Below are 27,233 nucleotides of genomic sequence, written 5' to 3' on the forward strand. Positions count from 1 at the left end.
CATTTTATGTTTCTTGGAAACCTGAGGCTTTAATAGCCCTTCCATAAAAAATAAAAGCATTTTATATCAAACATCATTCAAGGTTGAGGCTTAAATGTTACTTTAATAGCATCCACAAAGAATCTGGTTTAGTTATTAAAATGACTTATTTTTATTTAAAGAAAAATCTATGCCTTTACTCACTGTATATATAGAAGTGAATTTTTAAAAAATAGTTTCTTCCCTTATGTGGATTCTCTTAAGACATGAAGAACCAAGCTATTCTTTGGTTTTATTATATGGGAAAAACAACACGCAGTCTAGTTAAACAACTTTGTGATATTTATATTCCATTGCACAGATATGGGTTATACAAATTAGTAACACAAGTTATTTCTTAAATTCCAAACATTTTCTAAAATATTATTACAGCAGATGCCTAGGATATTAAAACATAAAGGTGGAAATCATTCTCTAAATAGTTAAATGTGACAATGAAAATACTGAACACTTTAATTAGAGGAAGATTAAAATGTGTGCTCAAAAGCTCTAACAAACTAGGTAGCAGGGCAACTAACAACTACAAATAAGTCACTGTGGTCCATTTTTATGTATGCATATATATGATTATTCTTAGATAATCTATCTTCTTGAAAATGCTAATAAAACATAAAAATCCAGATAAATGATTTCTTCCTACTACCTAAGGTGATGTGTACTATTATCTATGACTTCATACAGTTACTAATTCAAATATAAAAGACACCACACTTAGAAAGAAAAAAATTTTAAGGTAATGGTTTTAATTGAATTAATGAGATGAAAAGATAGTAAAGCCCTGTTTGCTACTTACATGAAAGAAGATTTTAAAAAATAATCACTGCACAAAATGTAAAGGGTGGGGTTATGTTGTGGTATTAATCTTCCTCAATAACGTTTTTCTTGACGGTTCAAGAACAAATTAAAGTTTCCACGGCAAATTTGTTTTCAAAATGCCGAATTGTGAAACAATTGCTGGCTTCACGTTTCTGAATACCTGTTTGAGAAAAAAAAAGGTTTTTTAAAATTTTGGTTCTCTAGTAATAAATATTCACATAATCTTTATAGTTTAGACATAAAGAAATATTTCACTCTATACTTCACAAAACTTCTACAGTTTAAATTTGTTTGTACTAAAGAAAAAGCTTTTCTCCCTTTCTGAACTAAGTATTAAACATCTTGACAGATCATAGCAACATTAATAATGCTATACAGATTGCTTATAAATTCATGAACTTGAAGGTACTGAAAACGTTCTGTGGGGGGATGGAGGCAGCAAACCACATTGCCATGTATGTACTTATGCAACAATCCTGCATGATCTGTACATGTACCCCAGAACCTAAAGTAAAATAAATATATATATATATGTGTGTGTGTATATACATATATATATGTATATATGTGTATATATATATATGTGTATATACACACACACACACACATATATGAAAGAAAATGTTCTATATCTTGACTATGGTGATGTTAGCAAGACCACGTGCATCTTTGTGGTATAACTCAGAATTGCACACTAAAAAGGGTAAATTTCATTGCATGTGTCTGACTTAAAAAAATTATAAATCAAGAGAATTTTAAAATGTAAGAAGTCAACACAGCCATGAAGAAGATGAAATCATGTCCTTTGTAGCAATATGGATGCAGCTGGAGGTCATTATCATAAGTGAATTAACATAGAAACAGAAAACCAAATACCTACCTTATAAAGCTCTCACTTGTAAGTAGGACTGACATAAAGAAGGGAATAATAGATACTGGGGACTATAAGGAAAAGAAGCAGGGAGGAGGTAAGGGTTGAAAAACTACCTACTGGATACTATGCTCACTACCTAAGTGATGGGATCATTTGTACCCCAAACCTCAGCATCAGATAATATATCCTCTCTAACAAACCTGCACAGGTACCCCCTAAATCAAAAACAAAAGTTGAAAAAAAAAAAAAAAAAAAAGAAAGAAATCAAGCTGGTTTCAGATGACTCAACGGCCGGAGATGAAAGAACAGTATTATTTAAAATGCTAGCAGAAAGTCAGGAAAGCACTTATACTGGGTGACACAATTCCAAAGAAATCACACCACAGTGTATGTGAATGGCATTTCCTACTTTCCACAGCTGCCACATGTAGTTTCTTTTTATTTTCACAATGATCTTAAAAGGAAATTGGGAGATATTGTAATCCTTATATTTCAGTTGAGAAAATAAAGGTTAAAGGTTAAATGATTTGGTAAAGCTATATTAGTTGTTTCAGTGCTCTTAATTCTTCATCCAAATTCCTTTCCAACTAACCTGACAGTGATCACTCCCAATGTGATCCAAAAGACAAACAGCCTGCTTAGAATCCAGATCCCTGAGAACACAGCTGAAGAGATGGTCCCAAGAGACCATCTGGATAATAAAAACCCTTTCAGTATGGCTGAACCAAAGTGGTAGGATGGGAAGTTGGACAGGGTAACTAGATGGAAAGTGAGGTACCAGCATCTCAGGGCAATGACATTTCACATTGACCTTTTCTCTCCATCTGAAAAGAGTGAATTTATTAAATAGAATTAAGATAATTCTATAGAAACCTGGAAATATTATGATGACACAATATTATCTCATTCATGTCAAGTACATTGGTAACAATGACTAAGCTTCACCTAAATCTAGTTTAATGCAATGAACTTTTCTGCCAAACACCTTAATATTTAGAAAGTATTACCTTTAACAGTTTCTCTGCGTTGCAGTTTGTAAGTTTCCTTGTCATGACACAGTCGATAAATAAAGAAACCCAGGGGATCAATGTTTTCAATGCGATCAGTAATAACCATGTGCTCATGAATCAGATAGGACTGAGGCAAATAAGTTCCAGCCTACATTCAGAAAAGAATACATGACATGACTATCTCAGAACATATGCTGAGTAGACTAGAGTAACAAGACAAAGTTCTTACATATTATGATATAGAACAGGTTGCCAAACTACTACCCACTATCTGTTTGTTTTATGTTCTTACTATGTTACCCAGACTGGTCTCAAATTCCTGGCCTCAAGCTCAAGCGATCCTCCCACCTTGGCCTACCAAAGTCCTAGGATTACAGGCATGAGCCACTGCCCTCGGCCTGTTTTTATAAGTGGAGTTTTTTTGGAATATAGTCATGCTTATTTGTTAACATATTTTCTATGGCATCAGAATTAAGTAGTTGGCTAATATTTACTCTCTGGCTCTTTAGGAAAACTTAAAACATTATTTGAGAAATTATATTTCAATTTTAAGATATAAAACGTAACAAAAACCACGAGTATTAGTTCCTCCTTGTAAAATTCTTAACAAGAGTCTGATAAAAATGGGTTGCTACAGGGCTAATTTCTCAACAGGGAATTCCAAAACACTATAAAGGCATCATTCATCAAAAATAATCAACATTCTTATACCTTGATGTTAATAAGTAACTCCAATAGGTTTCTGGGTGGCATAACAATGGAAGTGTTCAGAGGGATCACATAGCACTTATCCAGGTTAAGATCTAAATAGGCTGTGAGTTTCTGAGGAGAAAAAGATACAGTATAGTTAGAGTAATACTTGTACAACAAGAAGCAGCTAGATTTTTAAGAACAATTTATACCATTGAAGTGAATTGGCTTTAGAATATATAAATCACTTACATTTCAAGGAATTCAGAATTTGGCTGGATAAAGTTGGAAGTGGGAATGGGACAGGAAAAAATATTGCTACCAGTAAATAAAATACTTATCAAGGGTATATTTCTATAATAAGAATAATACCCATTCAAACTAACTGCAAATACTTATTATATAATTAAGCAATTTAACTTCCTCACTTAGAAGCTCAAGTGTCCTCTAAGGTATCTGTCCATTGTATGTAAAGATTGACTTTTCTCATATATATCTTGAATACTACTACCATCTTTAGAACATTAGAAAAACAGTCATTTAAATGATGTTGTATTCTGTGGTTCAAATGAGAAATGCTGGTTGAGAAAGACTGTCTCACAGGATGGTTTTTAAGAATAAGGTAAACCAAACAATGTCAACATTTTGATTCCTAAGAGCTCAGTGTTAGCTATTATTATTTACTGTTTGCTTTGGATGTTTATTTCCTTGAAGTAAATTTTCAAACTGGTTTAGAAACATCCATCAGATGTATTTATCAGGCATGAAATGTTTGTAAAGCTAATTGAGTAATGTAATGGAGTGTTCAAAATGGCAAGCTTTCAGAGAGACATAAAAACCACAGGTGATACATAAACTTCTGAATCTGAATCCTGATTTGAAAAAAAAAAAAAAATTCTTGGGACAAAAATTGGGGAAATTTAAACACAAACATAAATTTAAACATATTAAATACAGTAGTCCCTCTCATCTGAGGTTGTATTTCCTGAGTTTCAGTTACCTTCAGTTAACTGCAGTCCACAAACACCTAGGTGGGTACAGTATAATAAAGTATTTTGAGAAGCCACCTTCACATAACTTTATTATACAATTTTGTTATAACTGTTTTATTATTAATTATTGTTAATCTCTTATTGTGGCTAATTTGTAATTTAAATTTTAACATACATATACATGGACACTAATAGGAAAAAACATAGTATTTAGGGTTTGGTACTATCTGTAGTTTCAGACATCCACTGGGGGTCTTAGCATATATCCCCCATGGATAAGAAAGGACTGCTGACCTACATGATCGTGTCAATTTTCTTAGATGTGATAATGATGTGGTCATGTAGGAGAACATCTCATTTTTGAGAAATAACAGCATAAGTAACTTATGTTAAATGACAGAAAAAGAGAAGAAGCAAATATGGCAAATTTTGGAATAAAGTGGAAGGAAGATTTCGGGTATTCAACTTTTCTGCATTACATAAAGATGCTCAGAAGCTAGGGGAGAATGTAGAATGAGAAATTAAAAGCAGATTAACAAAATTATTGACTTTGAAAATGCTACCAAAAGACAGGAACATAAATTACCTCTTATCTAAGAAAATGTGGGAGCATATAAGAAATATTAATTTGCCAGCAAAGGAGGAATAGTCATGAGGTGGGCTTTAAGAGTAGGTAAGGCAAGAAGAAGGAAAAGACAATATAAGAGAAGGCTGGGTCATCAGGGTCTGCTTCAGACAAAGCAGAGCCCACCAAATGCTGACAATTAAACTCTAAATATAATAAATCAGCAAACATTGAAATTAAAACTACAAAAAGCATAAAGAACCTGCATTCTTTCTACAATTGTGGACACTTGGCTCACCTTGTTAAAGTCATGAACAATGTTGGCAGGATCACTATCTGCAAACTCTGGGACAGGCACACTGATAAATTCAACTTCCTCCTCTTCAAAGATCTTAATATTTTCTTCAATTGTCTGGTAGCGAGCAGCTGGGGCATCGGCAGAGGGCTCATTTAAGATGACATCATCTTTGATGTACTTTATTCCACAGTAGTACACGTCATCTGGCTATAGAGAGTTTAAAGGCTCATTTCAGCAATTCAGCATGAGACAGATTTTTAAATACAAGTATTACTTAAGCTGCCACCTCTATCTAAATAGCATTTTGCTTGCAAACTCTTGCTTTTAGATGACAAGTCAGACAGTTTAATTACACAGTTAACATGTTCTTTAAGATCAGGTTTTGAAGTACTGTAAAAGAACAGCTTCAGAAGAAGAAAAGCAGCTGGTTTTCCCTTTACTTTTCATGACATATGAAAATAGAACACAAAAATAATTAGCCATCCAGTAACAAATAAATATAAAGAAACAAAAGACCTACTCTACCTGTAAGCAGTTTTTATAAAAGAATGTATTTCAAAAGTAGTCATGTTTTTCTGAAAGAATATATTTAAAACTTTTGATATGGTCTACTGATGAAATCATTTTTTTCTTATTAGCCAAAAAAGGGATGAATTTTCTGAAATTTCATATGCATAAAGGTAGTTCAGATTTTCTCTTTATATCACAATTCAGTGGAAAATATTAGATTACAGCACATCTTTATGCTACTGTCTCACTTTTGAAAAAAGAAAAAACAGTATGTAAGGTTGGGTGTAGTAATTCATGCCTGTAATCCTAGTACTTCGGGGTGGTGGGGGCAAAGGCTTAAGGCAGGTGGACTGTGTGAGCTCAGGAGTTCAAGACCAGCCTAGGCAACATGGTGAGACCCTGTCTCCACAAAAAAATAAAAAATTAGCTGGGCATGGTGGCACACACCTGTAGTCCCAGCTACTGGAGAGGCTGAGGTGGGAGGACTGCTTGAGCCCAGGAGGATGAGGCTGCAGTGAGCTGTGATCACACCACTGCACTCCATCAGCCTAGGTGACAGAATGAGCGCGCGCACGCGCGCACGCACGCACGCACGCACACACACACACACACTCTCTACACACACAATAAAGACTAAGGGTATATAAAATGTTAATGCACCAAATGTTATCTCTGGAAAATGGAATTGCACTAATTTTTTGTGTATCATATGTCTTTTTCATAAAAAAAAGTATTAAAAAAGATGACTAGTATTTTAGTAATGTCCATCAATATGCAATTATCTTGAACAATACAGAAAATGAGCATGAAATTTAGAATGCTTCAAAATTAGTTATTTAAATTATTTTAATAAGTCTAGTTGCTAAACCTTGAAAGTAATTTTTCCTTCAAAACTCTTTAAAAAAAAAAAAACTTCTGAATTATTGCCAAGAGAAATATATCACAAAACGAATTGTAAATCATAATTAATCAGTAGGAAAACCTTTGTCTTAGCTCACTGGGATTACTATTAAATATTCAAAGTTATAAACAACTTTCATCCTATGTTATATTTCAGTATCACTGCTGAAGTCACCCAGTTCTTTAGAGAAACCAGTGACTGGAAAAGCAGCAGAGACATGGTTTTACTACACTCTGGGCCCAAGAGTAGTGTAGGACCAGGGGGGAGCCCAAGCTGACTATCAAATTCTGGCCTATCAACCTGACAACATTTGTTGCTGATGTATTTATTCAATTGGCAATTGATAATACTATGCCTCTCAACCCTTAATTATAGTAGGAAAATAAAGTTTAGTAAAATCATCTAACAACCTAAATAAATCCTTTAGTCAGCAACATTTCAAAACAAGTTACTCTGCTTTTAGTGACCTGTGTCTGATGGGCTCAGCAAACATATCATGGAGAGATGTTTAAACACAGCTTTAAAACAGAACTACCACTCTGGCTGAAGCTTAAAGCAAGTTTTATAAACAATTTTGTAATGCACATCAGGAGAGGCAAAAAAAAAAGACACAAATAATTTTTCCACTTACTTGAAGTGCAAAATATTTGTAAAGGTATGCTCCTCCTAGAATAACACCTGCAAGCATAAATGCTAGTCCAAAGCACATGCACCAACACCAGGCTCTTCTCTGGCCAACTGGTACCACATCATCTGGGTCCTAAAATAGGAAAAAGACAGTTAGACATTTTATCTCCAGACAGAATAGCTGAAGGCTTAGGATTGGAAAAACCTTAAGGATTATTATTTTAATAAATGAAGACATAAAGACCAAAAGTAGTTGGGTCTCTCATCAAAATCAACCCAAGAATGATTAAGTGGTAGCTCCAGGACTCATGGTTCTTGGGCTGGGATATTGGTCTCTAGGAGAGCTGTCTACTTCCAATCTCAACACCCCACCTGCTAACCCTGCCTCAAGCAATGATACACTCCATAATTTTTATTTTCCATGCATAACTTTTGGCAATATCTTCTAACATTTAATAATTTAGAAGAGGTTATTCTACAACTTAGTCATACAACATGATGATGAGCCTTGTAAATTATAAATCCAAGGAATCTATCTGATCATTTATGAAATTATGTGTTAGACCTGCTACAGGTGGTTTATACTTCATCCCAGGTATAAAACTATTCTAAACAATCCATAAGAAAAAATTACAGCAAAATAAGGAAGAAAACAAATAATGATACTAAAATTATTTAAACAGCTGGAATTTTAAAAAATAGGACAAAATAATATACATAGAAATCATCCTATTATCCCACTGCTCTACCCTAAACCATGGTCTGATAGAATTCTTCAATTTATTTTAAAGCCAGGAGCCGTAGAAAAAAATGAGAAAATGTTCAATGATAAAAAGTTAACTAGCACACAACAGAATTTTCATTTTTATCCACTTAAGAAAACAATTTAGCATTAGAACATTATTTGGGGTCATGACGTTCATAATTCCTAGATACTCCCTCCCTGCGCCCTTCTAACCTGATCCCTCTATCCTGTCCCTTTAGAATTACAGCGAATTTCTGATTCGTACCCAAGTTCATGAGCAAAGCACTAAGAAAACAAAGATACTTAAATAAGTAATTACTCAACAAACAGTAAAGACTGCAAAAATTCATGGTATACATGAATAGCCTCTTGAAGTATGTGACTGTCCTTCACTTGGAAAATCCAATATGGGTAGCTTAAGGGAGAAAGTAAGACTTCAGCTGGCCAGACACCATGGCTCAGACCTGTAATCCCAGCACTTTGGGAAGCTGGGGCGGGTGGATCGCCTGAGGTCAGGAGTTCGAGACCAGCTTGACCAATATAAAGAAATGCTGTCTCTACTAAAAATACAACATTAGCCAGGCGTGGTGAGGCATGCCTGTAATCCAAGCTACTCGGGAGGCTGAGGCAGGAGAATTACTTGAATCCGAAAGGTGGAGGTTCTGGTGAGCCAAGATCATGCCATTGCACTCCAGCCTGGGCAATAAGAGCAAAATTCCATCTCAAAAAAAATAATAATAATTAAAAAAAAAAAAAAAAAAGAAGATAGACTTCACCTAAACCTACATAATAGGATATAAAATTAGGAAGAAAAACTATGAATGATGTACAAAAACAGGATGGGTCTATTGGAACAACCTTTTTTGGCACCAGGGACCAGTTTCATGGAAGACAATTTTTCCATGGACAGAGTGTGGGGGTTGGGATATGGCTTCGGGGTGAAATCGTTCCACCTCAGAAGATCATCAGGTATTAGATTTTCATAAAGAATGCAAAACCTAGATCCCTAACACGCACAGTTCACAACAGGGTTCACAGATGTTGAAGCAACCAAGAACAATGAAATTCGATATTCCTAGGTTGAGGTTTCAAACATAAAATTTAACATCGAACAACAAATACTATTTAATCTAAGAATCAGTCCATTGCTATGAGAATGTCACCCTTTCTGTAGCATTTGTCAATATACTATGTGTGTAAGACAGTGAGTGTACGGCAACCAAGAAAAGTATGTAATAAGTCTGAAGAATTTATCAAGCCATGTAAGATATTTCGGCTATGAAAAGAAAGTTACAAGAATTCCATGGAGTCATAAGGTATTATGAAACTTTAATGATAAAGCATACATCTTTTGCTTGAGCCCTTGTCTGACATAAATATCTAAGGAGGTAAGAAACTGTTCCTAACATAATTTTAGGGTGGAGGGAGAGTGGGGGGAGATGAAAATGACAGATGGAAATAGTTATTTCCAACATTTGGTATCAGCTGCTGAGACAGCCAAATGTGCACACACACCCACCCCATTTGGCAGGCTTTCTCTTCCAATAATACATAACTGAATAGCCAAACAGCACAGGCAGACATCTGTAAACGAATATGCAGCCCCAACTGGCAAATTGATGACAAGTTTCAAGGCACTGTCATATATCATTTTTAACTGTTCAACGATCATTTTAAGAATAAATTATAAATGTCTACTATGTGTCAAGAGCTGTGCTAGGCACTGGAAAGATATCCTCCACCAAGAAAGAGACCAGTTGGATCAGTCTGAAAAATAGATAAATATACAAAAAGAAAATAAATATGATACAAGCTCTAATAGTAAAATGCACAGAGAGCACTTAAGAGGGGATGAGTTTCAAAAGACTTCCCAGAGGAGAAAGTACTTAAGTAGAGTGTTAAAAGACAAATACTCATTACCTCCGCAGAAGATAGAGTTAAAGGAAGTTATATATATGGCAAAGATTTTTAAAAAGTTATGTAGATAGAATGCATGACACTTCCAAGAGCCACATGTGGTTTGGCTGGAGGGTCCAATACGTGGAGAGGGGTAAGAGAGATGATGAACAAGAAACTGGGGCAGGTCACAAAAGACCTTTGTAAACCATGCTACAGAGTTTGACTTCTCATGTTCATTCAAAAGTCACTTCTAGACACTATTATAAGTTTTTTAAATTCAATTTCTTGAGGCATTTCACTTACAAAATACTTCATTTATCCACAGGTCAATTTATTCAGCACCGCAACAATGTGAAATGTGGCTTAAGAATCAGGAAATAAACAAGAGTCTTTGGTCAGCCAAATTATAGACCCCACACCCATGCACCATCATCATGTGCTTCACAAAAGAGCTGTTAAATCTCCAAAGCCTATCTAATCTTTTTTTTTCTCTAAATTTCTAGTGATCACTTTTCTTTCATTAGAATAATTCACATAAAGATCTTATCTCTCTCTGCTAGGCTCTAAGATTCTTTTGAGTCTCTATTCATGTTCATTTTGCATTACTGGCAGCTCCAAGCCAAGCTTGGCATTAGTTGGTGCTCACAAATTTGATGAATGAATAAAACTTAGATATATATATTTTTAAAAGCTTGGCTATTAAATTTTTTATGATTCATAAAAGTTATATCAGCAGCCAGCATAATGAGGGAAGGGAGAGATGCAACCTAATTCATGATGTAAAACAAACTGGCTATTTAGCAAGAGCAGTAGCCTAGTTCAGTATTTATTAAGGCCTGCTATTTGCAATATACTGTGCTAGATACTGTAGAAAATTCAAACATGATTAAGATATGGCTCATATCTTGAGCAATTTATGGTCAAGAACTAACATCACGTATGATAGATAAATGATGTTCCATAATACAATCCGAGTCATAGAGAAGGTATTAAAGTATGCTCAAGATTAAAAAGTCGTTAATCTAAGAGATTAAAAGTGTTTTTAGAGTGATTAAATTTTAACACTTCAAAGAGTAAGCTTTAAAGAAAAAGCCACGTAAGATTTAAGAGAAAAAAAAAAAAAGTCCGTGACTATCTTAAAATATACAGAAAATGTATTTAACGAAATCCAACTTCCATTAAAAAAAAATATCTTTACAAACTAGCAAAAGATGAAATTCTTTAACAACAGTAAGGCTAATAATCGAACACCAGAAAGCCTCATACGTAATGGTGAAACTTTACACTTACATCATACGTTTTTAGTTCAGGAATATAAGAATGCCCACTATTGTATCTAAAAAGTAGAATTAAAGAAAAAAAAGAATGCCCACTAAAATTGACTGTTTCCATTCAACACTGCACTAGAGATCCTAGCAAGTACACAAACGATAACAAAAGGTATTAGAAAAAAGAAAACAAAACTGTTATTATTTGTAAATAACCTATGTAGAAAATCTAAGAAAGTCAAATTATTCAAACTAATTAGAGGCTAGCAAGATTTCTAAAGATCAATAATAAAAAATCAACTGAGTCAAAAATTTGTACATGAATATTTACAACATCATTATTTATATACTAGCCCCAAACTAGAAAAAACCCAAATATCCATCAACTAATGAATGAACTGTGGTATATTCATACCATGAAATAGCAATAAAAAGGAACAAAATCACACACACCAGCAGGACTGAATCTCAAAAACATGCTAAATGAAAGAAGTCTAGCACAAAAGATTATTCACTGTATGACATCTATAAAATACATGAGTTTTATTACATGTAAATTATATTTTGATACGGAGGGTGGGGAAGAAATCAACTGAGTTCCTATCTACCAGGAAATAAAAAAATGTCTGACACAAAGCACTAGAAAAAGTGTGTAACAAAGGGAACTCGGGAACTTCTACTCAATTGACAGAAATTTAGGTACAATTGCTTTGGAGAACAATTTGGCAGTATCTAATAAACATACATCAAGCTTGTCTAACTCATGGCCCACGGGCTGCGTGTGGTCCAGGACAGCTCTGAATGCGGCCCAAGAGAAATTCATAAATTTTCAGCCGGGTGCAGTGGCTCACACCTGTAATCCTAGCACTTTGCGAGGCCGAGGCAGGTAGATCACGAGGTCAAGAGATCGAGACCATCCTGGCCAACATGACGAAATCCCGTCTCTACTAAAAATACAAAAATTAGTTGGGTGTGGTGGCATGTGCCTGTAATCCCAGCTACTTGGGAGCCTGAGGCATGAGAATTGCTTGAACCCAGGAGGTGGAGGTTGCAGTGAGCCGAGATTGTGCCACTGCACTCCAGCTTGGCAACAGGGCAAGACTCCATCTCAAAAACAAAAAAGGAAAAAAAGAAATTCATAAACTTTCTTAAACCATTATGACTTTTTTTTGTGATTTTTTTTTTCCAGCTCATCAGCTATTGTTAGTGTATTTTATGTGTGGCTCAAGACAATTCTTCTTCCAATGTGGCCCAGGGAAGCCAAAAGATTGGACACCCCAATATACATGAATCTTATGACCTAGCAATTCCATTCCTAGGTATAAAGCCTAGCTTTTGAATACGTAAAGAAATATGTCCAAGAATGTATAATGCATTATCAGTAACAAAAAAAATTCAAAACAAATTATTATGAATTCATATAATACCGCTAAAAAGATTCAACCAGTGACCAGGCCTAGTGGCTCAAACCTATACTCTCAGCACTTTGGGAAGCAGAGGCAGGAGGACTGTTTGAGCTCAGGAGTTCGAGATCAGCCTGGGCAACATAGTAATACCCTATCTCTATTAAAAAAATAAAAATTAAAACGACAAGAAAAGAAATGTACTAGCCCTGTTGATTTTAGATAAGCCTAAGAAATATAACTGCTGGTCCCCTAGAAAAGGCAGGCTGCGCAATATATAATACTACATATTTAAGTGTTACATGTGATATTTAAGACTTTCAAAACATAAAATATACTACAGGTTCTCTATACTTTATGTGCTTGAAATATTTCATAATTAAAAGAAAAACCACTAATAAGAGCTTCCTCACTGGGGTATATAACTTTACCTGGCCTAATTTAAAACAAGTCACCAAGATATTTCCTCCCTTCTACTGCAATAAAACTGGTGCACCTTGCATAGTGCTTAAAAGGCAAGAGAACTCCCACAGGTGCTGTACTATTATCATCTAATTAATCTTCCTAAACCTCAAGTTTTTTAGCCCAGTTTATAAATGAAGCCACCGCAGCACATGCTGGCCTATAACCATCTTGCACAGTAGATACAGAAGGACCTGGCTTTCAGAAGCACTCTCTCTCTGGCACAGGACTAATTTCTGGTTCCAATAAATCTCAGCATTAGATGATAAAATTACTTAAGAAGTTGTATCTTAAACAAAATGGAGGACAAATTATTTTCTAGTACTTCAATTAGTTAAGAATTAGGTCACCTCAATCAGTTCCCTAAGAGGCTTTAGTAAATGTGCTTCAATTATGAACTTAAATCAAATGTATATTTTTTCATATAATTGTAATTCTGTTCTCAAACTAACAAATCACTTCACATTCTTAGGCATTTCTATTTGAACCTTTTAACAGGATGACTAAAGCTTTTAAGATATACTTTTCAAAGTGCTCAGATATACTATTTTACATCTCTATATGAAATCCAACAACAACACTTTAGGAACCAGGATATGAAAGAGGAAAACATGTCTTGGGGTTAAAAATTATGTTATCAAAAAACATATATGTAGAAACAATTTATTCAACTCAAAATATACTGAACTTTCAGAAACAGATTTAGTTACTTAGAAATATGCTGGGTAACACAGGTAAATATGGGGGTGCAGAGGCCAGCTGCCCAGAGATGTGTTGTTTGGCTGGTATAATACTTTCCAAAACAGAAACAGCAGGGACATTAAAAGACTTCAGTGATTCGCACTTTTAAAAGCTGGATTTCCCATCAATATTCTAGTATTTCCAACTCCTCTCTCATCTTTTTTTTCTCCCTACTTGGAGGCCAAATATACCTAGTTCTTTTCTATCATGTTGCTAGGTTTTAAACCCTGATCTTCATTTCCAGCTATGACTGGGTATACTTCCTTCTGAAATCCTATTCATATTGAATAATCAATCTAAACGACTTCCCCATATAAAGGGTTTCAAGTTCTGGGTTTTGCAGACTGGTACATATTCACTTTGTTTCCACATTAGTTTTCCTCAGTATGGAAGCATCAAAAGGACATGATCTGGTGATCCGCTAATTATTAATTGCATTGATTACCAAATATATCTGCTATACGTAAAACATAAAATCTCTGGCTGATAAGTTAACAATCCATGAGGACATGAAATATTTCTTTGCCTTTTTTCTTATTCACTTAAATCAGTATCTGAATTTGATTTTATAATTTGCCTTTTGAAATGAGATTGCTACTGTCTCAACCACAGTGAAGAAGTCTATATGATAAATGTTATGTTTGACACATAAAAAGGAAGCAGTTTTCCAAATAGCTGGCATTATACAGAAAGCTGCTCTTTATAGTTGTAGGTACTATGATATATTTCACAAAGGCCTCTGACCTTTTGTCAATATTAGATTTCATTAAGTTACATTAGTGTTTAGAGTCAAAATTGGGACTTATACCAACATGTTATTATTAATAAAGTTATGGCACTATTCTGTACTGGAATTAGAACAAGAGAAAGCTTTAAAAATGAGAACTTAAACTACAAGGTCTACAAAACAAATTTCTCACTAATATAATTTTTTGTTAACAAAACCTGCAATATAAAAGCAGCAATACAGAAGGAAAAAATAAATTCAAAATGTAAAGCCATTGCATAATAATGTAACTATTGTGAGAAATCTATGAAACTTGAACCAAATTATTAGCATCACATAAAATTAGCACAGTCCTAGGTTAAATAAAAATAGGTTGGAACTGAAAAAAAAAAAAAAAAAAAAAAAAAAAAAAAAAAAAAAAAAAAAAACAGGCAGACTGTCAATGCAATACATTTGGAGCTGGATCATAACTTAATCACTTTTGTATCAGAGACAAGCAGAGTATCTAGTGCAAAGTAGAATATTAAAATATATTTATAAGTTTAAAATCTCCTATTCTTTTTTCTATATAGTTTAAAAGATGACCACCATTTCTATACGGTGTTTATTCAATCTACGCTCAACAGAACTGTATCCCTTTTTTTAAGTGAAAGTTTAGCAGAATTTCCAATTCATATTGGTGAGTGAAAGGCACTGGGATAGTAAAAAGCCTAGACTAGCACAAACAGGCAAATGTTTGTAAATAACAGCATTATATACAAATGTTATTTATTATTAATAATATCCTTTACCAGAGATAGATAAATTGGTAAAGACAGATTTTCTCTACCACTGACTGAATAAAACTCGAGTCCACATTGTTACCAACATCAACTGTTTCCCTAAAAATTTTAAGCACAATACAAATGCTCTAATTTTATATAATTCATTATAAAATTTGCTGTCAAGATTAGAGAAAAAAAAAACAAACCTTATCTAGACTCACTTTTATACAAATGCTGGCTTTTAATGTCTTTCAACAAGATAATTACTACACATTCATATTCAAATATGGGTAATTTCATTTAAAATGCAGAACTTCCAGTAAGAAAATACAATATAGTTTAAATGTGGACAGTTAAGAGAAAATTTCTGTCCAAGTTTGGAATTTTAAATGTCAAACAGGATAACTACTAGAAAAAATAATTCTAATTCTTGAGATCAGGAATACTTGTCTCTACATATAAGAAGTACTTTGACCCTATGAGCTCTACTGCCTAGCACCAAATGCATGTGCAGTTAAAACTCAGTGGTAATATTTAATGTTGCTCCCTTGTTCGACCATTCTCCTGGCTCTTGGATCCAGGGGTGTGATTTTCTTGAAAGATAAAATATCGGCATTTAAATAGGTTTTGACTAATTTGTTTTTCGTAGCTGGCTGTTGGTCTTTCCTAGCTACACAATGTTTCTTGAAAGTTGAGGTGCTTAGCAATTTTTAAATTCCAGGTATCGTACCTGGCTATGCAGTAGGTGCTTCTGAATATATGATCAATACAGTTCTCATTAACAGATCCCCTATGGAAGTATCATGAACGTAGTTTAATCCAATACATCATTTACAGATAAATATAATGAGGCCCAGAGAAGTAAAATTATTTGCCTATTATTACAGAGCTAATAAGGCCCAAATATTATCTTGACTCCAAGTGCTTCTTAAGGAAACGGACTAAACAGCTTAGACAAATTAACTCTGGTAATAAATGAAGTGACAGACACCATGTCCCATTTGGATAACACTCTTTTCTAACCAGAAACCACATAGCCCGAATTTTTTATTTTTATTTTATTAAATATATATTTTAATTAATTTTTTTTTTTGAAATAGGATCTTGCTCTGTCACCAGCTAGACCAGCTAGAGTATAATAGTGCACTCATGGCTCACTGCAGCCTCAACCTTCTGGGCTCAACTGCTCCTCCCATCTCAGCTTCCAGAGTAGCTGGAACTACAGATGCACACTACCACGCCTGGCTAATTTTTTAATTTTTTTGTGGAGGTGGGGGTCTTACCATGTTGCCCAGGCTGGTCTCAGGCAATTCTCCTGTCTCAGCTTCCCAAACTGCTGGAATTGTGAGCCAGCATGCCTGGCCCACAGTGTGAATTTCTGCTGTTGTAAAAGGTTTACTTAAATTGACCCACACTAATAAGACCTACATGTGTTAACTATTACAAAGGCAGTAATATTACCTTTAATACATTGGCAAAATTAATAGGGCTTTTCTCTGTTGTTCATCAAATTACAAAGGATGGTAGCAAAAATTATTAAAATCATATACATGTGAACCTAAAACAATAAAGGGAAATAACTAAGGCACACTGGCATGTAAGAATTTCAACATAAATGTAAAAGGAAAAATATTAATTATAAAAATGAAACTTAAATAAAGTTAGTTGGAGTAATAATGCCACAAAGCAAAACTACAAAGTTGGTAATGAGTTGCCTCTTATATTCCTCATGAAGGAGACAGTCTTGGAACTTTGAAGAGGAAGATTAGGGGATAACTCATCAATCTTTCTAGACCATCCTGTCTGATCTTAAATTAGTGCTAATAGTAATTCAGACGGTTTCCATTATTATCCATTTTTAATTATCATTAAGTCCATTTTTAATGTAAAAGGAAATATTCTAACCAATCTTTAAAAAGCTATCAAGATAGCTGAGTTGAAGTGCTAATATTGATTTCCAGTTAAATGTTTGTTTACTTCCTCCTGAAAGCTCAATAAAGTGAAAGTAAAAGGATAAAACAAATAAACCTTAAGCCACAGAGAATGAAAATGAATGACAGCAGGGAAGTCATGTCAATAAAAATTCTGAAAGCTGAAAACATAAGAGAAAAAAAAAAATCAAGGTATAAGGAGAAAGTCTCCAGCCTGTAGACAACTAAAGAGGGGCAAAAAAAAAAGTCACGCACAAATGCAGAATCAGAATGGTATCACATTAGAAGATAATGGAGCACTGCCATCAAAATGCTGAATGCTAACCTAGAATTTTACACCCAGATAAATTATCAACATGAAGATGAAATAATGATTCTCAGACACATGATTTTTAAAAAATTTAACGAACTTTTTTATAAAACTACAGATCTAGCATGTGATGAAGACAAAGGTAATTCTTCCAAGAAGATTATGACTCTCATGACATTTGTACAGCAACACACCTAGAGTGCAACCAGTCTGGACGAGAAAACTAAAGAATGACGGGCAAGAAATCATCAAAAAGAAAGAAAGAAAGAAAGAAAAGCTTGGTAAGTTACCTGGTGAGTTTGAAGATACAGAAAGACAATTACACTGCTGTCAGAGTCTGAATTAGCAACAAGTATATAGAAAATTAAGGAACCCTCTCTCCTGCTCCAAGAAGCATGATCAAATCCAGGGAAAATAAGCTGTTATCCAAGAAAGGAAGTAAAAGTACACTACAATACTCAAATGTAAATAATGTTTATGTTAATTATAACAAACAACACAAAATATCAATTTAACCAGAAACTGCTAAAACAGGAGAAGAGATTATGTGTACAGGGTGTAAACACACAGAAAAAACTAAATATTCACCTTCCATGTAGATATTACCAATAGGTATTATCTAAAACTGCAAAAAATAAACAAATGAAAACAAACCATGAAACAGCAGTATAAGCAAGTATTTAGAGTAGAGGTTCTCCAAATGTGGTCCAGGAACACACCCTTTCGGGGTGTCCACAAGATCAAACTTTTTTCATAATAAAACTAAGCCTGTGTTAGTTTAATAAACTAAGTAATAAAACTGCCTTTTTCACTTTCATTCCCTCTCAATGTTCATACACAATAAAAATTGTACAGTGCAATTTTCCAGAAGCTAAGCACCATGTCACAACAGACTGAATGCAGAAGCTGATAGGAAAATCCAGTTATCTTCTTGAGGTCAGGAGTTCAAGACCAGTCTGGTCAACATGGTGAAACCCTGTCTCTACTAAAAATACAAAAATTAGCCAGGAGTGGTGGCAGACGCCTATAATCCCAGCGACTAGGGAGTCTGAGGCAGGAGAATCACTTGAACCTGGGAGGCAGAGGTTGCAGTGAGCCGAGATCATGCCATCGCACTCAAATGAGCCAGACTCTGTTCCTCCCCTGAACCACTCCCAACCCCCACCAAAAAAAGAGACACATGGAGTTAAGATCATCACCACCTATGGCTGGGCTCGTTGTTTACAGTACAAGGACACCAGGACAATGGGATCAGTATGGCTAGAATCCAGCTCATGCTCTATCCTCCAAAACACCAGAGAGGGCAACTTTTTCTAAATTGTACAAAGGCAGTAGAGGGTCTAGTGGTCATCATGGTAATAAAAGACCAGAAGAAGCTAATGAGTGAATGCGATTGCTTTGAATTAATCTATAGGGAGAGAAATTAGAATATTGGTTACCTCTAAGGAGAACAAATTGTAAAAGGACATGAGATAACTTTCTGAGTTGATGACAATGTTCGAGCTTGATTGGGAGTTAGAGCTTAGGTATACATACTTAAAATTATCTAACTATACACTCAAGATCTGTGCATTTTACTGTATACAATGATGCTACAATTTTTAAAAAGTGTGTTCTTCTGACATGGGGCAGGACTATGTATTTGCATATTAAAATTCAGCATTACTTTGGTAAAACTCAAATTCTGTTAACACCTATTATGTAATGAATAAATAACATTTTTAAACGAAAATGAGTATAGCTACTGAATTCTACGAGTTTTTATGTTGCAGGAATGAATCTTTACCAGAATACCTTGCTGGGAAAAAAGTACCAACAATATTGTTATTGACATATGAGGTAGGGATAAGCAGCAACAGCAATATAAGAAGCAATATTACAAAGCAAGAATGATGAGGAGAGAAAACTGAGACTTTAATAATAGTACCTGAAATCTACTGATTTTTAACTCTGTTCCAGGCATTGTACTATTATTGTTACAGATTATTTGCCCCATTTTGCTGATGAAGAAACTGAGACACAGAGAACTAAAGTAATTTACCCAAAGTATCACAGTAAGTGGTAGAGACAAAATTTAAACCTTGAAGAATGACTGTGTAGGCTGAATTCTCAATCACTACACAGTACTGTTTCCTAAATAGCAGCAGCCCCTCCCCACCAATTCAGTGAGGGTACTGGGCAAAAAGGAGAAATATCATTCTATTGATATTTTTCTCAAAAACATAAAAATCATTCTTACCCCATGGGCTAGAGAAAAACAGGAGGCAGGCAGTATTTGAAGACACAGGCTATAATTTGCCATTTCTGCTTTCCACTTTAAAGAAGATTACAAAATAGTGGCCCATGCCTTAAGTGTTCTGGGCTAAAATTCTTTTATGAATTAAAATAGAAGTACTTGCCTTTGAAAACTAGAGGATCAAGCAACACTGGACTCATGTTTAAAAGTGAAAACCAAAAATATGTTTTTTTTTTTTGAAACAGAGTCTTGCTCTATCACCCAGGCTGGAGTGCCGTGGCATGATCTCAGCTCACTGCAACTTCCACCTCCTGGGTTCAAGCAATTCTGCTGTCTTAACCTCCCAAGAAACTGGGATTACAGGCATACGCCACCACGCCCAGCTAAATTTTTTTGTATTTTTAGTAGAGATGGGGTTTTGCCATGAGGGCCAGGCTGATTTCAAACTCCTGACCTCAGGTTATCCACTGGCCTCAGCCTCCCAAAGTACTGGGATTACAGGTGTGAACACTGAGCCCAGCAGGAAAACCAAGGATATTTTTACTTGTTTCATATGCAAAAAGCCCAGCTTCATCAATTCATCTGCTTCAGCCCAGGAGGCACTGAATTTGCCTTCTCTGCTTAACATGCGTAGCACTGCCCTAGGTAAAGCAAATAGATGGGAAATTTTATGTCCCAGCATTAAATAAAAGCAAGGAAAAAATGAATTGGAGAAAGTTACATAAAATGAAAAATTGAAAACTGATAATGCAAAGCTAATAGACTGACTCTCAAAAATCATTTTTCCCAGCATAAAAATGAGTGTGCTTTTGGATGTTGCAGAGATTCAAGTGATTTAATTAACAATTTATTTTTTAAAATTTTTATATAAAACAATTTAAAACATTATAATCATATATAAGCAGAGAAGATAGTTAAGATTTAAGCTTTATCCTTAACTCATTCTGAAAACAAACAAATTTTTTTTTTTTTTTTTTTTGAGACGGAGTTTCACTCTTGTTACCCAGGCTGGAGGGCAACGGCTCCATCTCGGCTCACTGCAACCTCCGCCTCCTGGGCTCAGGCAATTCTCCTGCCTCAACCTCCTCAGTCGCTGGGATTACAGGCACACGCCACCATGCCCAGCTAATGTTTTGTATTTTTAGTAGAGACGGGGTTTCACCATGTTGACCAGGATGGTCTCGATCTCTTGACCTCGTGATCCACCCGCCTCGGCCTCCCAAAGTGCTGGGATTATAGGTTTGAGCCACCGCTAAAACAAACAAATTTTAAAAATATTTTGAGCCTTGGCTGCTCTGCCTATGGAGCAGCCATTCTTTTCTTCCTTTACTTTCTTAATAAACTTGCTTTCACTAAAAATAATAATAATTTGAGCCTTAAAGTTAAACATTCAAAGAAATACAAACATCCACCAAACTTGTTTTTTTTGAAGTATGAAATTCAACTATGCCAAAAAACGCTTTATGCAAATATTTCAAAATTTCAAAGTATAAAATATCCATTACCATACTTAGTATCACTTTCCCAAATAAATGTCCAGGATATTTAACTTAGAAGTGATATTATATATAAGCTGTGCAAAATTTATTTCTCTTTTGTCATATTTCTATTAGCACTACATCATAAAATTATTGCTGGTAACTTACTAGCAGTACTGAAAGATAAAACATTAAGTGAAAAATTAGAATATTCCTCTACCATAAAAACAAGGGTGACTTTCTCATCTCTACAACTCAAGATTCAAACTTTTCTGTTTAAGAATAAAAAGTTGGGGAGGGACAACACGGAAAGAAATGACAGATATAGGTGATGGGGATGAAGGCAGCAAACCACATTGCCATGTATGTACCTATGCAACTATCCTGTATGTTCTTCACATGTACCTCAGAACCTAAAATGCAATAAAAAATATATATATAAAAAGAATAAAAAGTCTATGTTCACTCTTATCTGATTTTCCGCCAAACAGTACAATTATAGAAATACTGCAAAAAGTTCTTTTTTTCTCTAATAAAGCAGCTTAAAAAATGCGCAATAATTTCCAATAATCTTGTTCATTCAGTTGTTGGTAACACTTATGAGGTTGTATTGTAGATTTTCTTAAAGCTATTAAAAATATGTATTGTAAGTACTAATTAAAAGGGATAATCACAATTTAAGTGGAGGTTTTTCAAAAATTATGTCCTTAGGGTTATGATTTCCAGTTTTCTACTTTCATCTGTCTACTTTGTAAAAGACTTTCATTGTGAAGCACAGCTCCAGTGTTAACATTTTCTATATCATTTAAGCAAAAATAACCTCATTCAGAAATTCAGAATTGTCAAATCCTGCAACAGTTATGGTCTAAAACCAAGTCAAGCTTTGGTAATGCATAGTAAAAATCTTGTAAGTCAAATTTTAAATTAATTTAAATAGGCCTGTACCATAAATGCATTTGAGATATTTCTGCTTAAAAAATACTTCCATTCACATAAACCTTTTACATGTCAGAGTTGAATTCCATGAGGTCTTACAGGCTTATTATGCCAAGTATATTATACTAATTTCTGTCTAGTTGGGAAGACTAGAATCCCGGCAGGTAAACTGTCCTTCAACTGTACAATAAGTAACCTTGCAAACCCAATATGCAACAGCAGTCTCCTGTCAGGGATGTGTACACAGGAGGTCCTGCCATGGCATTGGGATGCACAGAGGCAATTCATTTATTTCCCAGCACTAAATCCTCACTTCCGATATTAATGCCCTTATGGAGAACCAAAATGTAATGACTGTGAAAGTCTCATTGGCCAATATTTGCAAAAACTAAATTACATAACTATGTAATAAGATGCACTTTGGTTAAAGAGAACCAAGCTCTCAATCCCCTGAGAGCCTTATATCAACGTTACAGTAAAAATGGCCAGCCTCTAATTTTATGTCCCTTTTCCTTCCCCAAAAAACACAAAAACAAAAACCATGACCACAAATGAAAAGCTTAATTATCAAACCTTTCAGTCCTGATTGTGCAAATAGGGAAAACAAGAAAGTGTTAAGAACCAGGGTCTAAATAGCCATTTGCCATGGGTAACGCAGAACTTACTGGGTTAGTCGGCCTTCATTTTCTCTCATGCTCTCATCCTGCAACCATTTTCTCTCCTATATCAGCACTTTACTTTACTCCCTCCTTTTAAAGAACATCTACAAAGTGGGGTAGAGAGAAAGCAACACTATTTGTCAGCAAAACAATATACATACGAGGCAAGCTTAAGCTATTCTGAAGCCTGATAGTGGGAAAGGGGTTTCATAAGCAGGCATTGTAACAAAGAGGTGCTGACAACTTCACTGTTCTACAGTGAGGTAAACAGAAGTGACAATGTGCTTTATTACATAATACCTCTACCCATCTCCTTTCTCTTTGAACCACTGCTACTTGATATGACAGAAGAATGTAACATGTTAAACATGGAAAAGAAGAAAGGAAATACTCTGGTTAAAGTGAGAAAGTAGTTGTTATTTTTCACAATTAAAACAACTTAATTTCTGCCAAATAAACTTATGTAATCCTAGCATCTTCATAAAATTTTGAAACTGGAAAAAAAAAATTGAAACTAGGACCATCTGGTCCTAGCCTCTCATCTTACAGACAGAAAAATTAAAATTTTAGGTTTTAGCCCAAGATCAAGCAGTTATATAAGGACAAAACTGGGATTTCTGATACAGTATATTAAGTATTCTGATATTTGCAAATATACAACAAACACTTTCCCAAGGTTCAAAGTATCAACACAAAAATAAATGAATGAATTGTTGCCTATAGCATAAAACATGTATATAATTTCAAATTCACTTTTGCTACCAAAAATACATCCCACTCTTTGCTGTTTCTATAGCTCTAACAGCTATATGCCCACTAGGACAGGAGGTGACAACTATTCTTTTCCTGCATTTTCCCCTTAATTAACAGCAAGCTAGTTAAGATAAAACAATCAATAGAAATAGCTGTTAGGATTAATAGCTACTGAAAAAATAACACTGAAAAATGGGGTTATGGAACTGTTTCTGGAGAGTTCTCACCCTGCAGAGGAAAAAAATAGCAAGACAGGAGTAACTTAGAAGTACTGGAATGCATGTTATATAAGTCAGCTGATTAGAGCCATCAGAATTCGTGTGGCATAAGGTAGTAGAATCTGCATTTTAAAATCAGAATTCCAGACGATACCAGAGCAGGTGGTCCCTAAGAGCACATTTTGGAAAACACTGGTCTCTGGGATATTGTGGTTTAGGAGGGTTAAAGATAAGATAAATTCTTGTTCCGGAGTTCTGGGCCATTAACTAGCTTGGTTTGATCCTTTCAACCACCCAGGCAAAGGAAATGCCCTCGGCAAAACACATTAAGGCCGATTCTGTTCCCAGCCCAGGCAGTCAGACAGGATGGCTGCCACACAGTCACCCCCAAGGAGCCAGAGAACATTATGTAATCACTGCCCAAGCTCTGAAATGAAGAGATCAGAACTTCTTTCACTAAAGTCTGTCATTAAGGTTTTCGTTTACCTGTTAAGCAACTGACTGGATTATAGGGATTCTACTTTTAGCGTACAGAAATATTTTGTCTTCCACTAAAGAAGTCTTTCAGCTTATAGCTGGAAAAAAAATTAGTCATCTTGTATCTACCAACTCATCCATGACTGCTGGGTGGTTTACAAAGACAACTCCAGCCCTGTGTAGTCCCAATAGTGTTTTTCTTTGGATATGGGGGATCTGAGAAAATAAAAAATGGAAAACAAAGCACGGAGCTACCAATGATTCACAGAGCTACCAATGATTATTTTTAGCTGCAAGGACCACAAAATTTAAATATGGTGAACTCGTGAGAAATTTTGAGAATCTGAAATCAGTCACTATTCTAGAAATGACAAAAATTGTCAGAAGTCAGATTTAAAGGTGCTCAGCAAATTTAATTTTGATGTTTGTCCACAGTTTCAAATCTCCACTACAGAAGAAAGAGAAAAGCTGCCTGAAGTGACATCATCAAATGCTTGCTCTCTTTCTCTTTCTAAAAGGGAGCAGTTATATTTGTTAATAGGATTTTAAAATATATATATATGTGATAGCATTAAGACTACATATGAGATTGTTGTGACTGGGTCCTTGACTCTCAATCTATTTTAGGTACAATAAACGTTAGATAAACAAAGAGCTAAGATAATAATTTGCTACTGGAATTTTCATCCGTGCATTCCAAACATTTTATTTAAAAACCAAGACTGCAATGGCTTCAGGAAAATAATACCAATACGAAAACCAAAACCTTTAATCCTTTTAGGGAATCAGTTCACTGTTCCTATTTCAAGGCAAGGCAAGTCATTTAGAAATCAACCCCCAACGTTGTCGGTTTTTACCAAACATTTCCAGAAAGTAAGATTACCATTCTATTCTGAAGGTAGATTATATTCAGAATATAACAATATAATGATGTCTAGATTACATTTATATTCTGAATTTTTTACAGCATATTAGTGGCCTATTTTTCAGTAATAATTTTCATTCGCTCATTTAGAAACTCCTATTACTCATACTTGGCACACCAATTTTTTTTTCAAGTTAAAACTAAATTTACGCGACTGATAACAGGTTTTTAAAAATGCTAACAACAAAAAAATAAGCTAAGCAACATAACTTTACAGTTAATTTCTAATTTTTGCAGCCTAAAGAGGATCTGGGTAAGAGGCTGTGGGCTTTTTTTTTTTTTTAACCTTATGAGACAATTACACTCATATTTAAGTATATATGATCGTAACCTACTAAAAGTCAACACAATAACAGTCCCGCTTCATGAATTTTCCTAGGATTAAAAGGAGATTTTGTAAAATGAAGGAGAATTTTATTAGGAAACTGGGGGCGAATTTCTTATGTTTAGTTTCACTCGGCAGAAGTCCTCCCAAAGACGCTGATATAATTTAAATGCCATCTATTGGTTTTTCACTAACATGCACATAGTCATTACTGGCCTTTACCAGGGATATTTGTTTTAAGAGACAGGCCAAACCTACTTCAGGCGGACTGTCACTTTGTCCAGGTGAAGTTCACCTGTCACTGCCGAAGGGCAGTGGAAAAAGAAGGTAAAGAAGGAAACGCTTTTAAAATTAAGACGCTTACAGTTGCTGGAGTTAGTCCAAGTGCTGTTCAGCTTAGAAACGAAAGTAGGAAACAGCAGAGGTTTAGGCTTGTAATGATGTCAGCCATTTTAGGTACATTATTTATACCGGGAAGGAAGTGCCAAACTCGGTTGTTGTTGTTGTTGTGCCTGTCCCTGCCGGTCGAACGAATCAAGTCCTGGCCGCACACACACTCCCCGGACCGCAAAAAAGACCGGGACCTCGGCACAATTCGTCAATCGTCCCCTCTCCTGGTCTCCCAAGCCCCCGACTCCGCGTCAGACACCGCTTCCAGCACACGCACTTCTTACAAAGAAGGAGCTGCAGCGCCACAGGAAAGAAAGGGGAGCGCCGGGCTCTCTCGGGGACCTGTCCCCGCTGCGCTGGCCCCCTGCCAGCCACCTCGGGGCGCACGACCGCTCCCGCCCGCGCAGCCCTCCCCGGCCGGGCCCAGCGCCCCTCTTCCCCGACCTCCCCGGGCTCGGACCTTGCAGTCCACCGCGACGGCGTCGGGGGGAATGATGAGCGCCTCCTCGCCGCTCTTGGGATCGTCCTTCTTGGCCTCCTTCTGGGCCAGAGCGGAGTTGAACGTCACCTTCACCATGGCGCGGCCTGGGGCGCCCTCGGAGGACGGAGGCGGGCTCGGGGCGCGGACTGCGGGCTCCCGGCTGCAACTGCAGCCTCTACGGCCGGGATCCGGGCAGCTAAGGATCGAGCGGCTCCGAGGCGACAGAGGAAGCTACTGCCGCAGGGCTCTCGCAGCCTCCCAGCTCCCGCGCGAGGGCGGAGACGGCTCGCTCACCCCCTGGGGGGCGGGGCCGGAGGCCGGGGGCGGGGCCAGCGGACGAGGGCGGGCGCTGCGCGGGACCCTGCCCTCGCCCCCGGGCTGGGCCGCGGGATCCTGTGGCGCCAACGATAGGGATGGTCGTCCCTCTGGGCCGCCTGGAATTTCCAGTTCTGAATTCGCCCCCAACCAGTTTACCTCAACCCCAGTGTTGCAAGTTTGTAGCAAAAATCGAGTGAACTTTACTGAGTTCGCCGGGTACAAGGAACTAACCTTTGGCAGCAGACCGCCTCTTCTCTGCCCCCTGCCCCCACCGCGAGCCTAAAGGCCGTGGAATTTTTGTACATCCACATCTTCATTTTCTCACTTGTTAGGGAAACGACTCAGTGGAGCACAGAAATGTTTAAAGCTCTCTGTCCTTGAGACCTGACTTTATCTTTTATGGACCTCACCCGAGGGTGTTTACCTGGCTTAGACCTGCCTGGTCTTCCTTTCCTCCCTCGGGAG

The 27,233-nt window shown here is 36.1% G+C and overlaps 1 protein-coding gene across 1 annotated transcript; it reads right to left on the minus strand.

The window, feature by feature from the left end:
• Positions 1 to 298: 298 nt before the first annotated feature.
• ITM2B (integral membrane protein 2B) lies at positions 299 to 26,747 on the minus strand. Its single transcript, XM_032294669.1, has 6 exons — positions 26,430 to 26,747; positions 7,327 to 7,455; positions 5,285 to 5,491; positions 3,451 to 3,561; positions 2,737 to 2,887; positions 299 to 1,015 (listed from the first exon to the last, which is right to left on the minus strand). Exons 1-6 carry the CDS (start codon positions 26,544 to 26,546, stop codon positions 930 to 932), a joined length of 801 nt encoding a protein of 266 aa, XP_032150560.1. The 5' UTR covers positions 26,547 to 26,747; the 3' UTR covers positions 299 to 929.
• Between the last annotated feature and the right edge of the window lie 486 nt (positions 26,748 to 27,233).

The sequence above is a fragment of the Sapajus apella genome, unplaced genomic scaffold (genome assembly GCF_009761245.1).
Source record: "Sapajus apella isolate SASKATOON/1434 unplaced genomic scaffold, GSC_monkey_1.0 scaffold32, whole genome shotgun sequence".
Taxonomy (NCBI): domain Eukaryota; kingdom Metazoa; phylum Chordata; class Mammalia; order Primates; family Cebidae; genus Sapajus; species Sapajus apella.

Bases quoted from the DNA above. Each gene is read 5' to 3' on its own strand.
- ITM2B (XM_032294669.1), bottom strand. From the start codon at position 26,546: ATGGTGAAGGTGACGTTCAACTCCGCTCTGGCCCAGAAGGAGGCCAAG. The intron at 7,456-26,429 runs GTCCGAGCCCGG...TTCCTATTTTAG, and splicing joins CCGTCGCGGTGGACTGCAAG to GACCCAGATGATGTGGTACC. The intron at 5,492-7,326 runs GTAAGTGGAAAA...AACTCTCTATAG, and splicing joins ACAAATATTTTGCACTTCAA to CCAGATGACGTGTACTACTG.